We start from the raw sequence: 20,333 nt of genomic DNA on the forward strand, positions 1-20,333 counted from the left end.
AATTAAAACTATTATACATAAAATACATATTTTTATTATTAAATAGTTTTATTTTAAATAATAAGGGTTTAATATGGTTCTAAGAATTTTTTCTCGATCAGTGTGATTGATATTTAATAATCTATTATTATATTATATCAGACTTTTTTTTAAACACTTTGAACAATAAAGTTTTTGAAAAAAACTTTTATAAAACAAATTTGGAGGTATTAGTTCTCATAAGAAATTTATAATAAGTTTTTAAAAAAAAATTCTTGTATAGACTGTTTCAAAAAAGTTTCGAAGTTAAAACAAGAACTTTTCCAAAATAATAGGGTAAAATTATTTCAGAACTCTGCATTTTAAATTAGAGAAATATTATTAGATCCCATGTTATTCACTTGTTACAATAAATGTGTAAACGCTTGATAGTAAACAAAGTCAGTACCCTGCTTTTTTAAATCAGTCGAAGAACTTGGACTACAAACTCCTGAGTCGCTACGGCTGTCTTCTTCTCTACTAATATCGGTAGATTCGTTATCCATTTGTTTCACTGGTTTAGCTACCTGTGAACAAAAAAAAAATGTACTTTACTTTAACCAAGGTTCAACTAGAGGAGTGGTTCCTAACCCGCAGTAGTCCACAGACAACTAAGCCAGAATTAGGACAGTTAGTCCAGTAAGATACTACTGTTTACTGTTAATTGGTTATGGCGAGATTATCTAGTCTGTTAAAGCCAATTTCATGTGAAGCAGTTTTCAGGAAGGAAAGGAATGTGCAACTGAGAAACGTGAAATTATATTATTATTGGTGCGACAGACCACAGAGGTCCAAGGCCTCGTGCGATTTAAGTAGGAAATACATCGTGCCTCTCATGACGAGGTTTTCATAGGGTGAGTCGTCACTCCCACGCCTATTTTTGTGAGTGCCACCCATTGGCTTATGGGTCTCACAAATGCCCGGGGGGAGGTTGTGAGTGAGTATTGCATATTTATATGCTTGAAAAAATCCCAGTTAGGGCTGGGGACTCGATCTCGTAACCTTTGGGTTGGTAGACAGGTGCGTTACCACGCTGCTACCATGACTCCCTAAGAAACGTGAAATGGTATTGTGAAATATTTGATTCCTGACATTTGCACATGTGGATTAAATGGTAAGATATAAGACAGGGAGAAGAGATTATAAAAGGGAATAAAACACAATGTTAGCGATCAATATAAAATATAAATAAGACAAATTCATAAAAATGGTAAGGAAGGGAGAAAAATAGATGAAGAAGACAAAACAATAAAATACAGGAAATACACCAAAATGTGAGCTTAGGAGATAAAACAACAATTTTAGCAGGATATGACCAAATTGAGTCTGGGTGAGTCTTCTCTGAGTCAACCACTACCGAGTAGTGGTGGGTGGAGAAAGGAGTAAAAATAAATGAAGTGGGTCATTATGCTTAATTAATATATAAAGGGTGATAAAGTAGGGTCTATCTGGGACAGTGCAGGGTTTAGGAAATAAAGAGGGAAAATACTTATCTTTTTTTTTAAATAAATTAAAGATACGGGAGTAGGAGAGAGAAATTTATAGCTAAAAGAAAAGAAGAAAAAGAAAAAGAATACAAAGTACTGTAACCAATCATAATTTTCCTAAATTCAAAAACTGAATACACCTATTTTATCAGTATCGTCAAATTAAGAGAAAAAGTTCTAGGTCTTAAATTACAAAACAAAAAAGGTTATAGTATAATTTCATAGATAATATTTCAAGTAAATATTAGTTTCCTATTAAAATAAATGAATAGATTTACATTTAAAATAAACAAAGTAAAAATGGTATATAAATTAGAAACTGAGGCCAATTTACCGTATCAACTGATGAAATTTCTTGGCTATCTTCATTAAACTGAGACGATGCTTGACCATCCTCCATGGTTTCTTTTTCATTAAACTGAAAATAAAGATAGATGAACTAACATATTTTTATTTTTTCTCATCAAATAAAATAACATTACATTCACTGAACCAGGGATACTTATATAAAAAAATTATAACAGTTTAAGTTTTAAAAAAATCATTGCCATAGTAAATTAATTGATTAACTTAGTTTCAAGCAATAAAAATCTGATCTATCACATATGATGTAATATATTAATTCCGATATTTTATAATTGTATAAGTAAATATTGTCTAAACTCTAATCTATCTCTTGATAGACTACTATGTAAGCAATTTTGTACTCCCTATTTTAGTAGTTTTAGTAGTATTATTTGTATTTAGCAGTTTTTCGAGATAGTTTGACCTTGGCAGCATCTACCAGTGTTTTAGAGAATTCTAGAAAGCTAGTGCTGACTGTTATCAACTCTTGTCAAGTCTAACTCTGGTCAACTTTCTGACAACCCTTGCCTATTTTCAACCAAATTATTCATTCTGAACTGGGTTTGTGAATAAATCCACATATAAAGTTAATTGTTTCATAATTAGTAAAGATTAAACTTAAATAGAATTGTATAGTCAGGAGGGCTTATAAATATTTTAAATTTAAATTTACATAATAAATGTAGAACAATTTCATACTTTGTAAATATTTAAATTAGGTAGTTAGGTAGGTTTGTAATTAATATAAATAACCTATAAATGTTTTCAACTCTGCCAGTGATATGTCCAAAGTCACAAATCAAAAGGAGGATGGGAAACAAAATAAACACATTATTGTATATCATTATAATATTATAAAAAATTGTGAATAATGTTATTAAATATAAGTAAATAAAAAACTTCATGCTTTAAACTGAGGGAAAAAAAAACCATTAAATCAAATATTTAATTAGGTGACAAATATATATATATATATCTTTATAAAATAAATTATACAGCAGAGCAACAATAGACAATGACATTTTAAAAAAATTAATACATAAACGAATTGTCAAAATCTGTTTAGTTACTCAAGAAAAGGAAACTACGAGAGGCGTGAAAAGGATTCCACCTTAGATTACAATCTTCCCAAGGCCGCTGTCCTAGTGGTTACACTTTCTAGCTCTCCCTCCTATCGTCAAGAGTTAAGACCTTAATCTTAATATTCAAGGTTGAATAGTGACTGAATTTTAGTAATTTAATTTTTTAAAATTAATTTTTACACTTATAACTAGCATTTCAAATAAATTCATGGAATAAGGATTATATCAAGAGAAAAAAAAAACACTATGTTATTACAATAATGTCTAAGAAATTGTTTGTTTTTTAATTCTTTATTATTCTGGAATGAATCTATGACTATTTTAAATATATGAAAATGTATAGAAAAAGAATCGATTACAATAGAAACTTCAATAAACATTTTCCCAACCATATTGTTTTCTAAGATTATTTCTAGTAAAAATCTTAAGTAAAATCCCTTCTTAACTAGAATGAGAACAATGAAAGTCTTAACAAATGTCATTATCATACAAAGCATACCTATGAAAAATGAGACCTACAGTTAATTTTTTGTTTTTTTTCACAGAACCTTCAGTGATTGCAAAGCTTACTGGGATAAGGTAATATTTAGGTTTTGAAATTGACTTAGTATGTAACACAAAATAAAATGTCATAAATAGCCAATATATTGTTACCGATTATTTCCTCTTAATAATTAATTTATGTTTTTTTGCATAGATGAATCAAGCAAAACCTTAACAGTCAAGTATAATATACTGGTGAGGATTTTATCAGTTAAATTAGTTTTTGTAATAGTAAAAGATTTTTAATTTTCGAGTCAGAAAATTAACCTCATAGGTAATTAAATCCTTTATTTTAAATTTAGTTTATATTTCATAATGTATATAATTAAAAAAAATAGAAAACTAGTCGGGAAATACCACCTATTATTTATTTCAACATGAGAACAAATAGTAATTGTACTAGAATATATCATATAAAATTCTCATCTCATCGGAAATTTTATAAATAAAACTTATTATACACAACACTAAAATCTGAATATATGGATAAACTTGCTAGCTGACCTTATGAATATTACAATCCAAAATTACTCAATGAAGTTCTTAATTTTCCTTACTGATAACAAATAAAATTCATTCCTTTCTAAACAACATTATTAAATTTTTCTTTTGAGGTTAATGACTTCCAATTTAATGAAATTTTTATTAAAATCTATCACAAGGTTTTTATGGTTAAAAAATGAACGATGTCCAAATATCAGATCCTTTCATACCTATTCCAAACAACACCAATATTAACTCATCTAGATGATCATCGTTACAAAGTAGAAGAAGAATATGATACTTGTGTGTTAGGGGAAACAGTTACTTGCACTGTGTTAATTGGAGATGACATAGAAAACGGTGATCTACAAGAAAGGGAATAAGACATAAAAGAATATTTTATTGGAAAACAGAATAAGTACAAATCTGTAAAAGTCGAGAGAACAAAAGAAGCTGGAATAACTCATATAAAGCTGAAAAGCTAGAAGTGAATTAAGTGAAAGTAAAGACGAAAAATCACGAAAAGGAAAAGAAGATGAAGAGAGGTTGTCAAAAAATGTTATAATCCACAAAATGATGCGATAGGTGAAGAGATTGAAACTGAATACACAGATAACACAAGCACATATGAACATTCCATGAAAATTCCTGAACTAAGGGTCCTGGAGAAAAACTAGATAAGATTAGAAAACTAAAAATAACTTAAAAAGATAACACTGATAAGTCAAATAAATTCAGCCAAAATCAGATCAAAATTTGAGAAATTATAGACGTTAATAGTGGTGAATGTGTACACTGGGACACTCAATATAAATTTTATTGTAACTGCATAAATATGGTAAGTAAAAAAACTATTAAATAACTCATAGTTGCTGTTTTAGATAATAACAAAAGCCACACACTATCTCGTGATTGCCAGTCAACATGTTAAATGAACCTTAATTTATTAACCACACAACAAATGGAAACTTATGATAACACGAAGATGGTTTGAAAAGGTCTCGGAGTGTACTAAAAAGAAGTGTCTTACCTCTGTGGAACTGATTTTATTTTTCAAAATAGTCTCCGTATAGACCTATACAAATATATAGATATATGCCTTGATCCCATCTCGAAAATGAGATTCCTTCAGGCCTGCAAAATACCTCTTCAATTCGGCTGTCACTTCTTCCGTTGTAGGAAATCGCAGTCCACCTAGGAAAATTTTCAGCTTGGGGAAGAGATGAAAGTCTGATGGTGCCAAATCAGGTGAATAAGATGGATGTGGCAACAATTAGTACCTCAGTTCATGAAGTTTTGCCATGGCAATAGCACTTGTGAGCGGGCGGACATTGTCCTGATGAAGATGACTTTTTTCCTTGTCAAACCAGGCCCTTTTTTCACGTATCTTTTCCTGTAGTTGGTCTAGAAAGTTTGTGTAGTATTGCTCCATAATTTTTTGGCCAGCAGGAAGATAATCTATCAGCAGAATGCCTTTTGCATCCCAGAAAACTAAGGCCATGACCTTTCCGGCCAAATGCACTGCCTTTGCTTTCTTTGGTGGTGGTGACTCAGCATGTTTCCACTGCTTTGACTACTCTGTCTCTGGGGTATAATAGTGGATCCAAGTTTCATCTGTAGTCACAAACCGGCCAAATCTTGTTGATTGCACTGAAAACAGGCCAAATTTTGTTCAGACATTTCCAATCTGGTGCATTTCTGGTCCAATGTCAAGAGCAGCACCCATCTAGCGGATAATTTTTTCATTCCCAATTCTTCAGTTAAAATACCCGGTATACCCGTTCAAATGACATCCCTACAGTTTCAGCAATCCCACGCACTTTCAGTCGACGATCCTCCATGACTTTATGGACTTTTGCAATAAATTTTGGGGTCGTACAACTTGTTGGCCGTCCAATACGTAGATCATCATCTACGCTCTCCTGATCAAATTTTAACTCACTTGTCCGCTTGGCAACAGTAGAATATGAACGACCAGAGTCCCCCAGTGTGTTCTGAAAGGCGGCATGAGTTTCTTTTGCTTTCATAACTTTCTTTACAAAGTACTTAATCACTGCTTGAATCTCAGTTTTTTCCATTGCCACAAATCACTACACATAAAACAGCAACAAAGAGTCGTCACTACCACTCACCCCATGTGTTCACTCACAAAGAATGTGTGATTATTGCGCAGGAACCTCGTTAGCACTGACATCTAGCGGTGATTCCGAAACTTTTCAAACCACCCTCATACATAACTGTCTATTTAAGAACATACATTAAATAATAAATATTGTATTAAGAACAAAACATAAGTAAAAGTGCACCTAAAGTTAGTATGTAATAGAAAATTATTTTGCTCCACCACCACCAAGAATACTTCAGTTAAATCAGACAAACACAAAACATTTATTTGTTACCATTTGCAAACAAACTGGAAAATACATATATAAAATGAACAGATAAAGCTGCAAAAGATAGTTTATCAGACCAAGTAAAAAACCAAGCAGACTGCAATAAAAAGTTAGCATAAAAAGTACTTACATCCGAGCTTTGTACTGTATCAAGAGTTTCCGTCATTTTATTGCAACTATTTCCATGCAGTCCCTTGGAGAAAATAAAAATTGATGCAGTCCATTATTTTTAATCTATTAATTAAACTAAAAACTAATTTTAAATAATAATTTTGATCATTAAAAAATTAGATATAATAATATTTATGGTAGAGATGCAATAAGACAGCTTCCAGGAGTCACAATGACAATTTGCCAATAGAAATGAAATAAGAATTTGAAGGTAGGCAGGTATATTCAAAAGAAATTCTCACAATAGTAAGTGTTTATGTAAATAAAAATGTAAATGTGGATGAGATTTGAAGCATTACTTGGATAAACAAGGAATAACTGGAATAATGGGTCTAGTCAGTCAAAATGGTACAAAGCAGTAACTGAAAGTATCTAATACTTTAAGTTAGTAACATTTTACTATGTCTGTTACTTTTTGGCATCAATGATAATATATCAGATTGATAAATTTCAACCCATCTCCAATAATCTAAGGCAGAGGTTCACAATCTTCTTCAATTTGCGGTGCCCTAAATACATCAGATTTTTTTCTACATTTTTGACTTTCTTGAAAAATTGGAAAACTTTCATTTTTAAAAGTGATTACCAATTTAACAGCGAAAAATTAAAAACAGAAACTATTTTCCTAGGGATAATATAAAATATCTAATTTAACTGTTTCGGTAATATCCATATAGAGACTGGACAATCACCTCCAAAGACTCAGAAGTTGCTAAATTCTCGGAATTTTGTCAGTACACGATTGTAGGCACAAAAATTTGAGAATTGGAAATTCTAAGAAAATTGCCGAATTGTTTAATCAGATATATCGCAGCAACCCTGGGAGCTGCGGCACACACTTTGGGAATCACTGATCTAAGGTATATAACAAAATAACTAAGGAAACCTGGCAATGAACAATCCTTACATATAGTCTTTTTATTCTAAAAATTAAAAAAAAAAAGAATGTTGAGTCAAAACATTTAAAAACACATCAATTACATTTAGATTTTTTCTATTACACTACATTTCAAATCGAACTGCAATTTATCCATGAGCAATACTACTATTTTGGTTCCTAAATTATTTTAAAATATTTAAGGGAGTAATATCACAAACATTTAAAAATAACACAACAAATATACAGATAAACAAATAATTACAACTAAAAATTTTAAGTAATTTTTATTGTTTTGTTTTACTTTTATTAATTGAAATATCTTATTCACTACTATAAAGACAAATTATGATGACTGCTGCATAAACACATTAGTATTTAGTGAGGCTTCAGTTTCTCAAAAATCCAAAGAAACATGATAATTGAGTTAATAGATATTTGAGTTAAAAGAAGCCATGAAACAGGAAGTAAATGACTATTATCTACTAAGGAAAAGATATAGATAGACCAGTTTAGAACCAATAAAAAGTATTCCTGTGAAATTGAAAAAGAAAAGCAAATCATTTAAACTGAAAGAAGAGGAAACTGAGATCAGGAGGTTTGAAAAATTAATGTGATATATGTGATAATTTTTATCCAAAAAATATTTTATCACCCCTTAAACCAAATGTATGAATTTTCATCATAATTACAATACCCATAACATGGTACTATTTTAGTACAACAACATAGACATTTTTAATATTCAAAAGGTTGAAGCATGCAGTATGGCAAAGGTGGATTATTCCTTAGTCTTGAAAGAATGAGATAAGATTTCTCTTTATGGTATCTCTTGTACTTATGATTGATTTCTTATATTTTTGCTACAGTGTGTTGTTCTAAAAATAAACTTGTACCCAAACTCATAAAACTGTGCAATCTAAAACTGTCAAATGTTGCAAGAATAGTTAACATATTTTTTTAATGGAGTTGGGAGAGATTTAGTCAACTTCTACCAATTTTCATTTCATGTTCATCAGGTATTACCAGTAGTTTTCAGTTAATTGTTTCATTTTTTTTTTTATTTTCATAATTGTTTCATACTGTTTTCCATGGTGACTCAGTAACCGTGTCCAAATTTTTGACTTTTGCTATGAGTTCCCGCTTTTACTTTAGTATGCTGCTTTTTTAGTGTTTATTTGTATCAGTGCTGGTGTTTCACTCTCTGTAAAGGCATATAGAATACTTCTAATGCTTTCTCCATATGCGTCCAATGCATCATCATTGTATCACTCTCTGTAAAGGCATGTAGAATACTTCTAATGCTTTCTCTATATGTATCAAAGGCAATGGAGTAGCCAAGATACTTTCTTTTATGAGTATTTCCATTCAAAATCCACAAATCTTGAAACTATTATTTTTATTTTAGAGTTCTTAACTAATGGTTATTATCAGAATTAATTCAACTAAAACATTTGAAAATGTCATGTTTAAAGGTGGTCCTCATGTTTATTCCAGATAGGAATATTGGTTCCATTCCTGGGAAAGTGACTTAAACTAAATTAGGATCAATTTAAGTCCTGCTAAAAAAAAAAAAAGTATATTAATAAATAGTCCTCTTCCTGACTTCGAAGAAGTTATTTGGGTGTGTATGTTTACACAACTGTTCATTATTATTTCCTTATCAATAATGTTATGGGCCAAATCATAGTATATTATTTCTCATATTTAACAAATAATTTGGAATAAAATAAAAAGCAATATGTTACTTTCTTGTTTTCATTTGGCAGATAAATAATAGAATGATTATGTTCAGGTCTGACATTAGTTGTACAAACTAATAACATCACTATACTCCAATAATTACAACAAATCATGATTACATGAAAATAGCTTTAAAATATTAACTCACCTTGAAGCACTTTGACAATCTGACTAATCTTCCGACAACTTCCTATGATTTCTCTTTTAACTTTCTCACAATCTAGTAAAAAGATAGCAAAGAGTTATTAAAAAAAAAAAAAACAATTATGAATACAATCAACTCCTAATTATCTGTAGAATTAAGTTTCATTATAACTCCTAAAGATTAAAATTTGTTATTAACACATATTCTGAACAAAAATATAGTAGAACCAGTAAAAAACATAATAAATAACATTTCACAATACATTTTCAAATTAATTTATTACAATAAGTAACAATTTGTTTCAAATGCATTGGTAATTAAATGAAAAAGAACAAAAAAAAAATCACTTTTTATATGAAATGAATTTAAAGTGAAAGTAAATTTGTTCATTCTAAAGGCAAAAATATTTCATGAATATTCATTAGCCAAAATGTTCAATGTTTCAGCTAAAACCCATCTTCAGGAACAAAAATATTTTAATTACACATTATGGTGCAACTTACCAGGCTAAAACTTCCAAGACAGAGGAGGTTATAACAAGTCAATCAAGATAGCTATCTGTTATTCCATGACCCTTTAAATCTAAGTCCCCTGCCTAATATTCAGTCCTACCAATATTATTTATTTATTATAAAAATATAATACATAATTTTATAATAAATAAATAATATTGATTTTTATAATATAATAAATAATATTAGCAAAACAGGGGATTCTGATTTAGAGGGCTAAGGAATAACAGCCACAGCATTCTTGATTAACCTCTTATGAATCCCCTACCTAGAAAGAAAGTTTGAGTCTTTAAGTTGTACTATAATGAGTAATTAAAGTTTTTTTCCCTGAAGATGGTATTTTAGCCAAAACGAATATTCTTATTAATTAATATTGGTTAAATATTTTTGCCTTTAAAAATAAGTACTTGTCTTTGTTTTTAAATTTCAATTTTTGGGGTGTTTTCTAATCAAATTTCGGCCTCGAAAAAAATTTTTCAGCAAGTAACTAGCCATTTCTCCACATACTTATAAAAAAAAAAACCTTTTTTCATTAAAGTCACTCTGAATAATCAACCCATAAATAGTCAACCAGGAGTTGACTTTAAATTGAAAATATAAAAGTATCATATAGCAATATATTTTTGTACTAATAAATAAATGTATCTGTAAATATAGTTGACCGTAAAATTTTAAATATATATTGTTCTTTTTTTGACCGCAACCCTGACCATCTTCTTATATTTTAATAAATAAATGCTTTTAAAATTTGATAATGATAACAATTTTAACTTTGAAACAAAATCTAAAAAAATATTTTTTTGTTAATAAAATGTAAATTTACTTTTCTGTACAATGATTTCTAAAGAAGGAAACAGGAGAGGGAGAGGGGGTAAACACTTCAAGTACACACTGAGTGCTTTAGTTTTTTCAAATGAGGAACAAATTCACAGTCCAGTTTAACTTTCACTTACCTAGTAATTTGAATAGAATTTGCACTTACTGTGTATATACAAAATTAAATTTCTCCATTTAAAGATCATCTAATTTCTTAATAATTTTGTAGAAAACCTAAATATAATTTCTTAACTTAAAAACTTATTTTATAAACCTGTATTATTACTGTATAATACTTGTACAGTCATTTATATTGAAAGATAGATTTTATATGTCATTTCATTAAATGAACTTTAATATAATATTCATTCAGAATGGAAAAGTCAGAAGATCAAATCATTAAAGTTATGTTTACAGTAAGTTGCAGCAACCATAACTTCAACTATGTTTGATTTTATCTATTGTTGTGAAGGGAACTTAATATGTTTAATTTCATTTTGAAATTCAAAGAAATAAACTTTAAGTCATTAGTAATTCATGTTGATTTCTTTGACTTTCTCCAGTCAGCAAATGTTTACCAGAATTATCAATATTTTTTAATATTGTTAATGTTCATCAATAATAGTATTGGAAAAAGATTTAATATAAACATGACAAAGTATCAAAATAAACATAAGTTGATTTGAACACAATAAGCAAGCTAAGATCAGTCTAGTAAATAATTCACTAGAACAACATTCATAATATGGTACAGTTTATGATTTGCTTTTTTAATCAATATAGATTTAAGTAAACATCAACTATCTCACATAATCTATAATAAACACCATTGTTAAGTTAACTCTATTTAAAATAGAAAAAAAGTTACCTTGCATCGTATGAGGTAGGTAACTGATATATTTTATGTGACAGATGGCTAATAATAAATTTCTTAAATCAAGTTTTTGACCTTAAAGGACTTTCAGGTCATTTTGAAATACAGCTAATGAAGGCCTCTGAATCACCGAAATTCCTCTGAATAGACAGTTTTATAAAGGTTCCCGTCAATAAGGTACACATTTTATACTGGGTCACTTATTTTGGGAAAAGTTTACATAATGTTGTTTTTGCTGAATATCTTATAACAATAACAAAAATTTATATCAAATAAGCAGTATTTATTACATATTTTACAGATATTCGTATACAGTTATTTATTTATTAATTAATTTTTAATCTAAATTAATCAGAAAATTAAACTTATTCAGATATTGTATTTATTTGTTTAAATAAATCAATTCGTACTTTAAGCCTCAACAATCTTTATTATTTCATCAACAGTCCAACGTTTCAGCCATCCTGAAGGACAATCTCTAACAATTAACAGCTTTTATTATACATTCATAGGTAACAATTTTAACAACATTATTATTAATAATTTAACATACCTTGAATATAAATTTACACCTTACATCTAATTATTTAAAAACGTTTTGCAGGCTGTTTTGTCCAGGTCATTAATAATAAGTCAACTCACCCAATGAAACAATAAATTAATAGGGAATCATTGATCTTATCAATTATTAATAAGCTTGCTTAAGCTTATGTCTATTTACCTATTTTGTCACAATTTCATTAATTTTTAATTTTAGACCAATTTAACACTATTAACAAACTATTTTTAACCACACACTCAGATCAGGCTTATAATTGATTTATTTCAAATTGAATTTTGGTATGAATTTTTATTTCTTTTACTATTAAAATTAATTGTAGATAGATACATAAAATTTACCCATATTTTTCTTAAATTAATTTTGTTTAAAATCTCTGCATAGTGTTGGCTCAAATGTCTTGTATCTGTTTTAAAATTTACTGTACAATTATTTTCTTTAAGTAAAATTATTGTTATCAAAGTCGAATTTGTGTTGGTTTTTAGCTGCATGCTGCACTAGTGCTGTTTTATTGGGATCCTTCTCCTTATTTCCAATATCGTTTCTGTGTTGATACATTTTATCACCCAACAATTGCTTAGTTTTACCTATATAGGTAGCAGGACAATTTTAACACAGAATTTTATATATCAGTCCTGATTGACATTTTATATCAATTTACTATTATAATTTTTAATTTTGTTGTTTAGTCTGTAACATAAACAGTATTTTTCAACTTCATAATCTTTAAATGGATTAATTTAAAATGGATGGAAGAATAGTAATTCAATATCATATTACTGCTTGTTATTTTAAAACAGATAAAAGAAATTTGAACTAACTCTACGCAGAGATTTAAAACAAAATTAATAAATGAAAAATATGGGTAAATTTTATGTTACTATTTACAATTAGTTTTAATAATAAAAGAAATAAAAATTTACACCAAAATGCAATTTGAAATAAATCAATTACAAGCCTGACCTGAGTGTATGGTTAAAAATAGTTTGTTGATAAGATAGTAGATAGTCTAAAGTTGTAATAGTGTTAATCTAAAATTAAAAGTTTTAAAAATTAATGAAGTTTTGACAAAATAGGTAACTAGACATAAACTTAGGCAAGCTTATTAATAATTGATATGATTCCCTATTACTTTATTGTTTCATAAGATTATTTGACTTATTATTAATGACCTGGCAAGAATAGACTGCAAAACGTTTTTAAATAATTGGATGTGAGGTGTAAATTTATATTTAAGGTATGTTAAATTATTAATAATAATGCTGTGGTTAAAATTGTTACAAATGAATATTTAATAAAACCTATTAGTGTTGCCAATGGGTAGTTTCTCTATACGCCTGTATCACTCCATTATAGCTGGTATCAAATTTATTTTTATGTACAGTTGTAAACAGCAATAAATAAATAAAATAAAATAAAAGCTGTTAATTGTTAGATTGTCCTTGAGGTTGGCCAAAATGTTGGACTGTTGATGAACTGATAAAGAGTGTTTAGACTTAAAGGGATACCAGTTGATTTATTTAAACAATAAATATCAGTCTCAAGAAATTAAAAAGATTAAATATAAATTATATTTCATGTTAAAATAAACCAAAAAGGAGGTTTTGCTGTTTTGTATTGATGGCTTTATTCTGAATTTTATCCGACTCCGGCCACTTACTATAGGGTCTTTTTTTAAGCCCGATAGAACTTGAAATTGTAAAAAATAACACAAAAAATTAAATTGTAATCAAAATTTTTTTTTTATTCGAAAGATCAATACGTGACATTAACATTTGAAAATGATTGACGAAGCGCATTCTGTAAAATTGTGTTCAGCGATGAGGCGCATTTTTGGCTTAACGGGTTTGTTAATAAGCAAAATTGCCGCATATGGTCGTGCGATTTGACACCTCTCGATTATTTCCTGTGGGGCTACGTGAAGTCACTGGTTTATGCTGATAAACCAGCAACAATTGACGCCTTGGAGGCCAGCATTGTTCGTGTTATTCGTGACATACTTCATAAGCAAGCAGTGCTCAAAAAAGTGGCCCAAAATTGGACGTCCAGAATGCGCTTCGTCAAGAACAGCCGCGGTGCCCATATGCCCGAAATCATTTTCAAATGTTAATGTCACGTATTGATCTTTCGAATAAAAAAAAAATTTTGATTACAATTTAATTTTTTGTGTTATTTTTTACAATTTCAAGTTCTATCGGGCTTAAAAAAACACCCTATATATTAGTTAATATTGACAACATTTAAATTTGGCCTGCAGCATAATAGAAACAACAATTTAAACCCCTCCCTCAAAATTTGAGGTTAGACATTTTATGATAGGTATAATGTAAAACTTTGATAAAAAAAATTCATCCATGGCTTTTCTCTGAGACCACAGATAAATTAAAACTTTCTAGAGACATTCTAAAAGAATTTTGATAGTAAGAAAAAGAATATATATATCCTACAAAATGATGATTGTCACAAGATGTCCCTAGAACTTATTTTTCTTTAAATAATACAAAAACGCGTATTATTGATTTATTCAAATTTACAAGGTTTCACAGCACAATTGACTATTAGTAAATAATTCTGTTATTTTATTTAAATATTCTTTTTACATCAATTTAGTCTGGAACGAAATCTACTTATAACAGAAAAAATCATCTTCCCATGTATGTCTGTTATAGAGAAGTTTTACAGTACTTGAAAAACTGAAAACATTTTTTTCAGTATTTAGTCCATTTAGACTTCCAAGTATGTATCAACTGTACAGTCAAAGTGATTATGTACTCTGTGTCGTTGAAGTGAACTAAATTTGCTATAAAATAAGACCAAAGTTGTTTCTTTATACCCAATATTTTCCTAGATTTAACTGTTTGAATTTTCTGAAAATTTATTGGCAAAAGTAACTAGATAAATTTTTAAGGTAGACTAAATTGTTTTCAATAGACCAAATTCTATTCAAGATACAGCAGTTCGATTTTAAAGAAATATACATGGATCAAATTTTAGAAGTTCGTAAAATGGAAATTCCCCTTTAGTAGTATATACATTATCTTTATCATAAAAAAATTATATATAGAATGTAAAATTTTTTGTACTATGTATTAATATGATGCAATGATTTAATAACTGATAATTGTGTTTCTAACATCATTTAAGAGCATATTCACAGTCAAGTGTATGATACAAAAGAATACACACCTTCACTTCATTTTTTACAGGATACAGGAACTGTAAAATATGGTATAAATAATGTGTTTGGTGTCACAAAAATTACAAACAGCGGTGGAACCTTCCTCAGTATGAACTGACAAATGGGCCAGATTTGGTTAGTCATCAGCCTTAAAGGGCAGTGGTGGAGCAGACAGGATAAATGATTCAACTGTTCTGAAGATGCTTTTCAACTGCATTATCTATTAAATCAGTAAGAACTAGTCCTGATAAACAGACAGAAAGTAAACTTCCCAAATGATTTCACCATTATACGAGGGTAAGTCAATTATTATCCAAAATATAGTTATAAAATTTTATTGTAATCAAATAGGAAACTTACAAGTACATCATTTTTCGACATAGTTCCCTTGCTTTTCAACGCAATTGGTCCATCATTGTAAAAGCTTCATGATGCCCTCATAAAAGAAGGTTTTAGGTTGAGCTACGAGTCCAGAACACACCACTTCTTTCATTGCTTCGTCCAAGGTAAATTGACGGTCCCTTTATGCCTCTTTGAGTGGACCAAGAGATAGTCAGAAGAGGCAAGATCGGGACTATATGGAGGATGAGCCTGTACTTCAAAATTAAGGTTCTGGAGCATTTCAGCAGTGTGGGCAGCTGTATGCGGATGGGCATAGTCGTGCAATAACATAACATCTTTTGACAACAATCCTCGGAATTTGCTTCGAATCACAGGCTTTAGCTTAGCAGTAATAAGCATCTCACTGTAACGTACACAGTTTATTGTTGTGCCCCTTTCCTCATAATGTTCCAGTACTGGACCTTGTGAGTCCCAAAAAAACCATAAGCATCTGTTTTCCTGCGGACAGTTGGGTCTTGAACTATTTCTTGCATGGCGAATTTGGAAGTTTCCATTCCATACTCTGCCATTTACTCTCCAGCTCATAATGATGGATCCTTGTTTCATCACCAGTAATAATCCTGTCTAAGAAGTTGTACTGTTTGTTACCATAGCGATCCAAATGTTTTTGGCAGGTGTCGAAGCACGTTTGATTATGCAAATGTGTGAGTTGTTTTGGGACCCATCTTGCGCAAACTTTATGAAACCCAAGTCTGTTTTAGATGATTTTGTAGGTAGAATCGTGACTTATTTGCAGACAATATGCCACTTCATCAATAGTTACTCGTCTGTCTAAGAGCACCATTTCATGTGAAAGCTCAATGTTTTCTTTATTTGTGGCGGTAAACGGTCGTCCGGCTCCTTCATCATGCGTAACACTTGTGCAACCATTTTTTAATTTTTCCAATCCATTCGTAGACACTCCATAGTGGCAAAATACTGTTCCCATACTGAAAGTCTTCGATGATTTTCAGCCCCTGATAAGCCTTCCGACCACAAACAAAGGATCACTGTACATTGCTCTTCTTTGGTATAAATAGCAGAGCAGTCATGATTGACAGCACGGCAGCGATAACAAAACTAACCAAGCAGCTTGAAACTTGAAACAAATAAACAGAGCATGGGTCATCAATGTAAAACGACAATGTTACCTACATAAACAAAAATATAACTAAATTGCGGATAAATATTGACTTACCCTCTTATTTAAAAATACCATTTTCGCAGAATGGTATTTTAGAAATGAATAAACAAATAATAAATTATGTAGAAAAAAATAATTTCATTTATGATAAAGTACAAAAAAAATTATAAACAAAAATTGCCACTATCTGAGAATGTTTGTATTAATAAAACTTCACAAATAAAATAAATAGTTGAGAAATACGTAAAATATTTGAACAATATAAATAGTGGAGAACTATTTTTTGTTTCCTCTTCATTGCAGCCCTGACCATCACTCTTACATAGTCATAATTATGGTTTTTAAAATATGCAAGTAATACATAAGAGATACTGGTAAGTTGGTTGGTTTGATTTTTCATTCTATACAAATGTGTGCGTGCATGCGTAGGTGTATATACAAACCCTGCGAAGAGAACTGCGGGAAATCCTTTTTTTAGTACTTCAGAACAGTATGTCAAAAAGAAGGGTATATCAACACAAATATGATGGTTGTACCTCTATAACAAATAATCCCAAGGAACCAGAGCAAACTGATCACACCACATTTAAGACAAACAGGACATAAATTCAAATTTGATACACCAAAAATTATACATAAGGAAAAAACAACTTTAAGTGAAATTTAAAAGAAATGATTACTGTAGAAAAATATAAGAATCAGATTATCAACAAAAAAATCTGATGTAAAAAATTTAAATTCATGTTATTCTAACCTAATAAATATATATACATAATTAACAACACTAAACTTAAATAGACAAAATACAAAACAGAAATAATTGTGTAAATATTGTATGAAGAGTTCTTTAATTTTATTCTTAGGTTTACATTATGCATTAGCGTTTATTTCAGGGAGCTTGTGAACTTTTATAATGATAAGTATACAGGAATTTATTTTTATTGTAAATGGTTTTCTTTATTGTTTATGTTTTCTGTTATTGTATTGTATCGTATTAGTTTACAAAGATTATTCATTAACTGCTGGGGGGGGGTTATGGTCTGAGTCAGCTGTTATTTCGATGTCAGCTGATTGAGAGGATCAGCTAATCGAATGTATATAAAGAGATGTACCGAACCCAATAAAGCTAGTATTTTACAGCAGTTCAAACGTGTCAGATCTTATTCCTTCTAATCTTTTTTTTTCAAGTTTTACTTTCGCTGATACTTAAGTTTATATTATATAAATATATATATTTTTTTTGGTGGGTCTTGAGGATCAGTCAATAATACAACTTTGTTTTAGCGATGTTTTGCACCTTCATTGTTGGTATAGCCATGCCCTACAATGAGAAAAAAAATAAATCTACAGTGAGAAAATGGGGTTTCATAAAGAAGTGGAACAGTCACAAGGACAGCAAGTACAGTTATGAAAAAATATCAAAACACACAGAAAATTAGCCGCTGTAAAGAACAACAAAATATTTCTACTAAGATGCCGATCTCAACAAATTCTTCCACAACATATCGAAAAGTGCCTCAATAATCTACACTGCACCTTCAAGATTGACAAACAATACAATATCGAATTACTGAAATCCGCGGACAGGTTTAAAAAAAAAAAATTTTAAACATCGAGATAAAAAGTGCCATAAGAAAAGTGAACAAATTAATAAGTGAAATAGAAATGTACAAAACAGAAATTTGTAATTTCCTCCCTCAATTTATTTATGAAAAATTTTTCAACAAGATCAATCATACATATGACCAGAAATTCAATCGCATAAAAGAAAATCAATTAAATAAAATAGTCAAAATAAATCAGAAAAATCCAACAAATATAGGCAATGAGAAATGGTTTGTGAACTTTACAAGATGTGGAATTTCCAACAGATGTAAAACAGTTTTTGTCCCTTGGCCCTAAGCATTGTATAGATTATGACCCCAACAAAGTACCTATAGTTTTCCTTATTAGTGACATAGAATATATTATTCAAAACAATGTAGAAGAGAATGGATGGGATGAAATGAGAGATAAGTGTGTAAATATATTAACTAACTACAAAAATAATACTAAAAATAACAGAAACACGAAGACATGTTCTAACACTCAAAAAATGTACAGAACAAAAGAATACAATATTTTTAATACAACCTGATATAATAAAAAAAAGACAAAATTAACCAAACTGTCGCTGTTCTTACACTCAAAAAATGTACAGAACAAAAGAATTTTTAAATACAACCTGATATAATAATAACAAAAAGACAAAATTAACTAAACTGTCGCTATCACCAAAGACGACTGACTATATCAAAAAAAAACAAATACGCTAGTAAATAACGATTAAAGATATAAAAAGGAAGGTACAAACCCAACTCATAAATTAATGACAAATACAAACGTAACCCTAGCACAGTTAAAACGGGAAAAGTACATTGACAACAAAACATAATGCAAACTAATTACAAATTCACCGACATCACCCAAATTATATTCATTAATAGAAACCCACAAAGAGAAAACCCAGTTAGACCAATAGTTTCATTCCAGAATTCCCCACATATGAGTAATTAAAATAACTGGCAGATTTATTAAAAATAATTTCCACTAATAAATACTATGCTAAAGACTCATTTGAATTTAAAAAAAAAAAACATCACTAGCATGAAAATTCCACAAGGGTATAAACTTGTTTCATTAGACGCATCATCACTGTTTACAAATATACATAACCCAACAATTAAAAATATCATTCAAAACAAATGGAACAAACTTGAAACACACACAAATATCCCAAAAATCAATTTATGAAAATACTATCACTATGTACTGATAGAGGATATTTTCAATTTAAAAATTCTGTATCCGAAAATTCAGATGCCCCATAGGATCTCCTATTACTCCGATTTTAGCAGATATTTACTAAGAAGATTTATTAGATACTGTAATACCTAAAATACTATTTCATATACAAATTTGTTGATAATATCATAACCGCGATTCCAACTAAGAACAATAAAAAAGAAATAATTTTAAGGGAATTTAACAATTTCGCTTCCAAATAAAATTTTCTTATAGAATTTGAAATAGAAAACAAAATACCATTTTTAGATGTACTTTTAATAAGAAAATCTAATGGGGGAAATAGAAACAAAATGGTGGCGAAAACCTATTCACTCTGGAAGATATATACACTATACCAATGTTCAAAAAGAAACAAAATTAACACAGCTAAAAATTTAATAAATCGGGCACGAAAATTAACATCCCCCAAATACCAAAAAACAATAAAAAACAAAGTTATAGATCTCCTATCAAATGGGTACTCACATAAACTAGTCTGTCAATTACTAAAGCAAACACAAACATAAAAATTTTGAACGACAATGGAAAATTTATACATTTAATCTGGTCACCTAGTCATATTGGGATTAGAGGCAACAAAATGGCTGATAGAGCAGCAAAAAAGGCGCTCAACCTTCCGGGACCAAGTAAAGCATTCTTAACAGCATCGGAGCTCGCACGACCACTAAGAGAAGCCATATTACAGGAGTGGCAGGCACTGTGGGACAGCAGCCCGCCAAATAAATTGAAGGCGAT

General features: G+C 29.5%; 1 protein-coding gene across 10 annotated transcripts in view; it reads right to left on the minus strand.

Annotated features, from left to right (window-relative positions):
* LOC106679488 (uncharacterized) overlaps positions 1-20,333 on the minus strand; it is a 66,654-nt gene that overhangs the window by 33,398 nt on the left and 12,923 nt on the right. For 8 of the 10 annotated variants that reach the window (XM_014418680.3, XM_024363125.2, XM_024363124.2 and 5 more), the window contains 4 exons: positions 9,291-9,362; positions 6,482-6,544; positions 1,840-1,923; positions 428-545 (listed from right to left, as the gene is read on the minus strand). In XM_014418680.3, coding sequence (XP_014274166.1) covers positions 428-545; positions 1,840-1,923; positions 6,482-6,517 — 238 coding nt within the window. In that variant the 5' untranslated portion in view covers positions 6,518-6,544; positions 9,291-9,362. The remainder of the gene's footprint in view (positions 1-427; positions 546-1,839; positions 1,924-6,481; positions 6,545-9,290; positions 9,363-20,333) is intronic. The other 2 variants (XM_024363127.2, XM_024363126.2) reach the window with 1 other exon arrangement.

This window comes from Halyomorpha halys, unplaced genomic scaffold, assembly GCF_000696795.3.
Source record: "Halyomorpha halys isolate HHAL.00 unplaced genomic scaffold, Hhal_1.1 Scaffold207.1, whole genome shotgun sequence".
NCBI classification, from domain to species: Eukaryota; Metazoa; Arthropoda; class Insecta; order Hemiptera; family Pentatomidae; genus Halyomorpha; species Halyomorpha halys.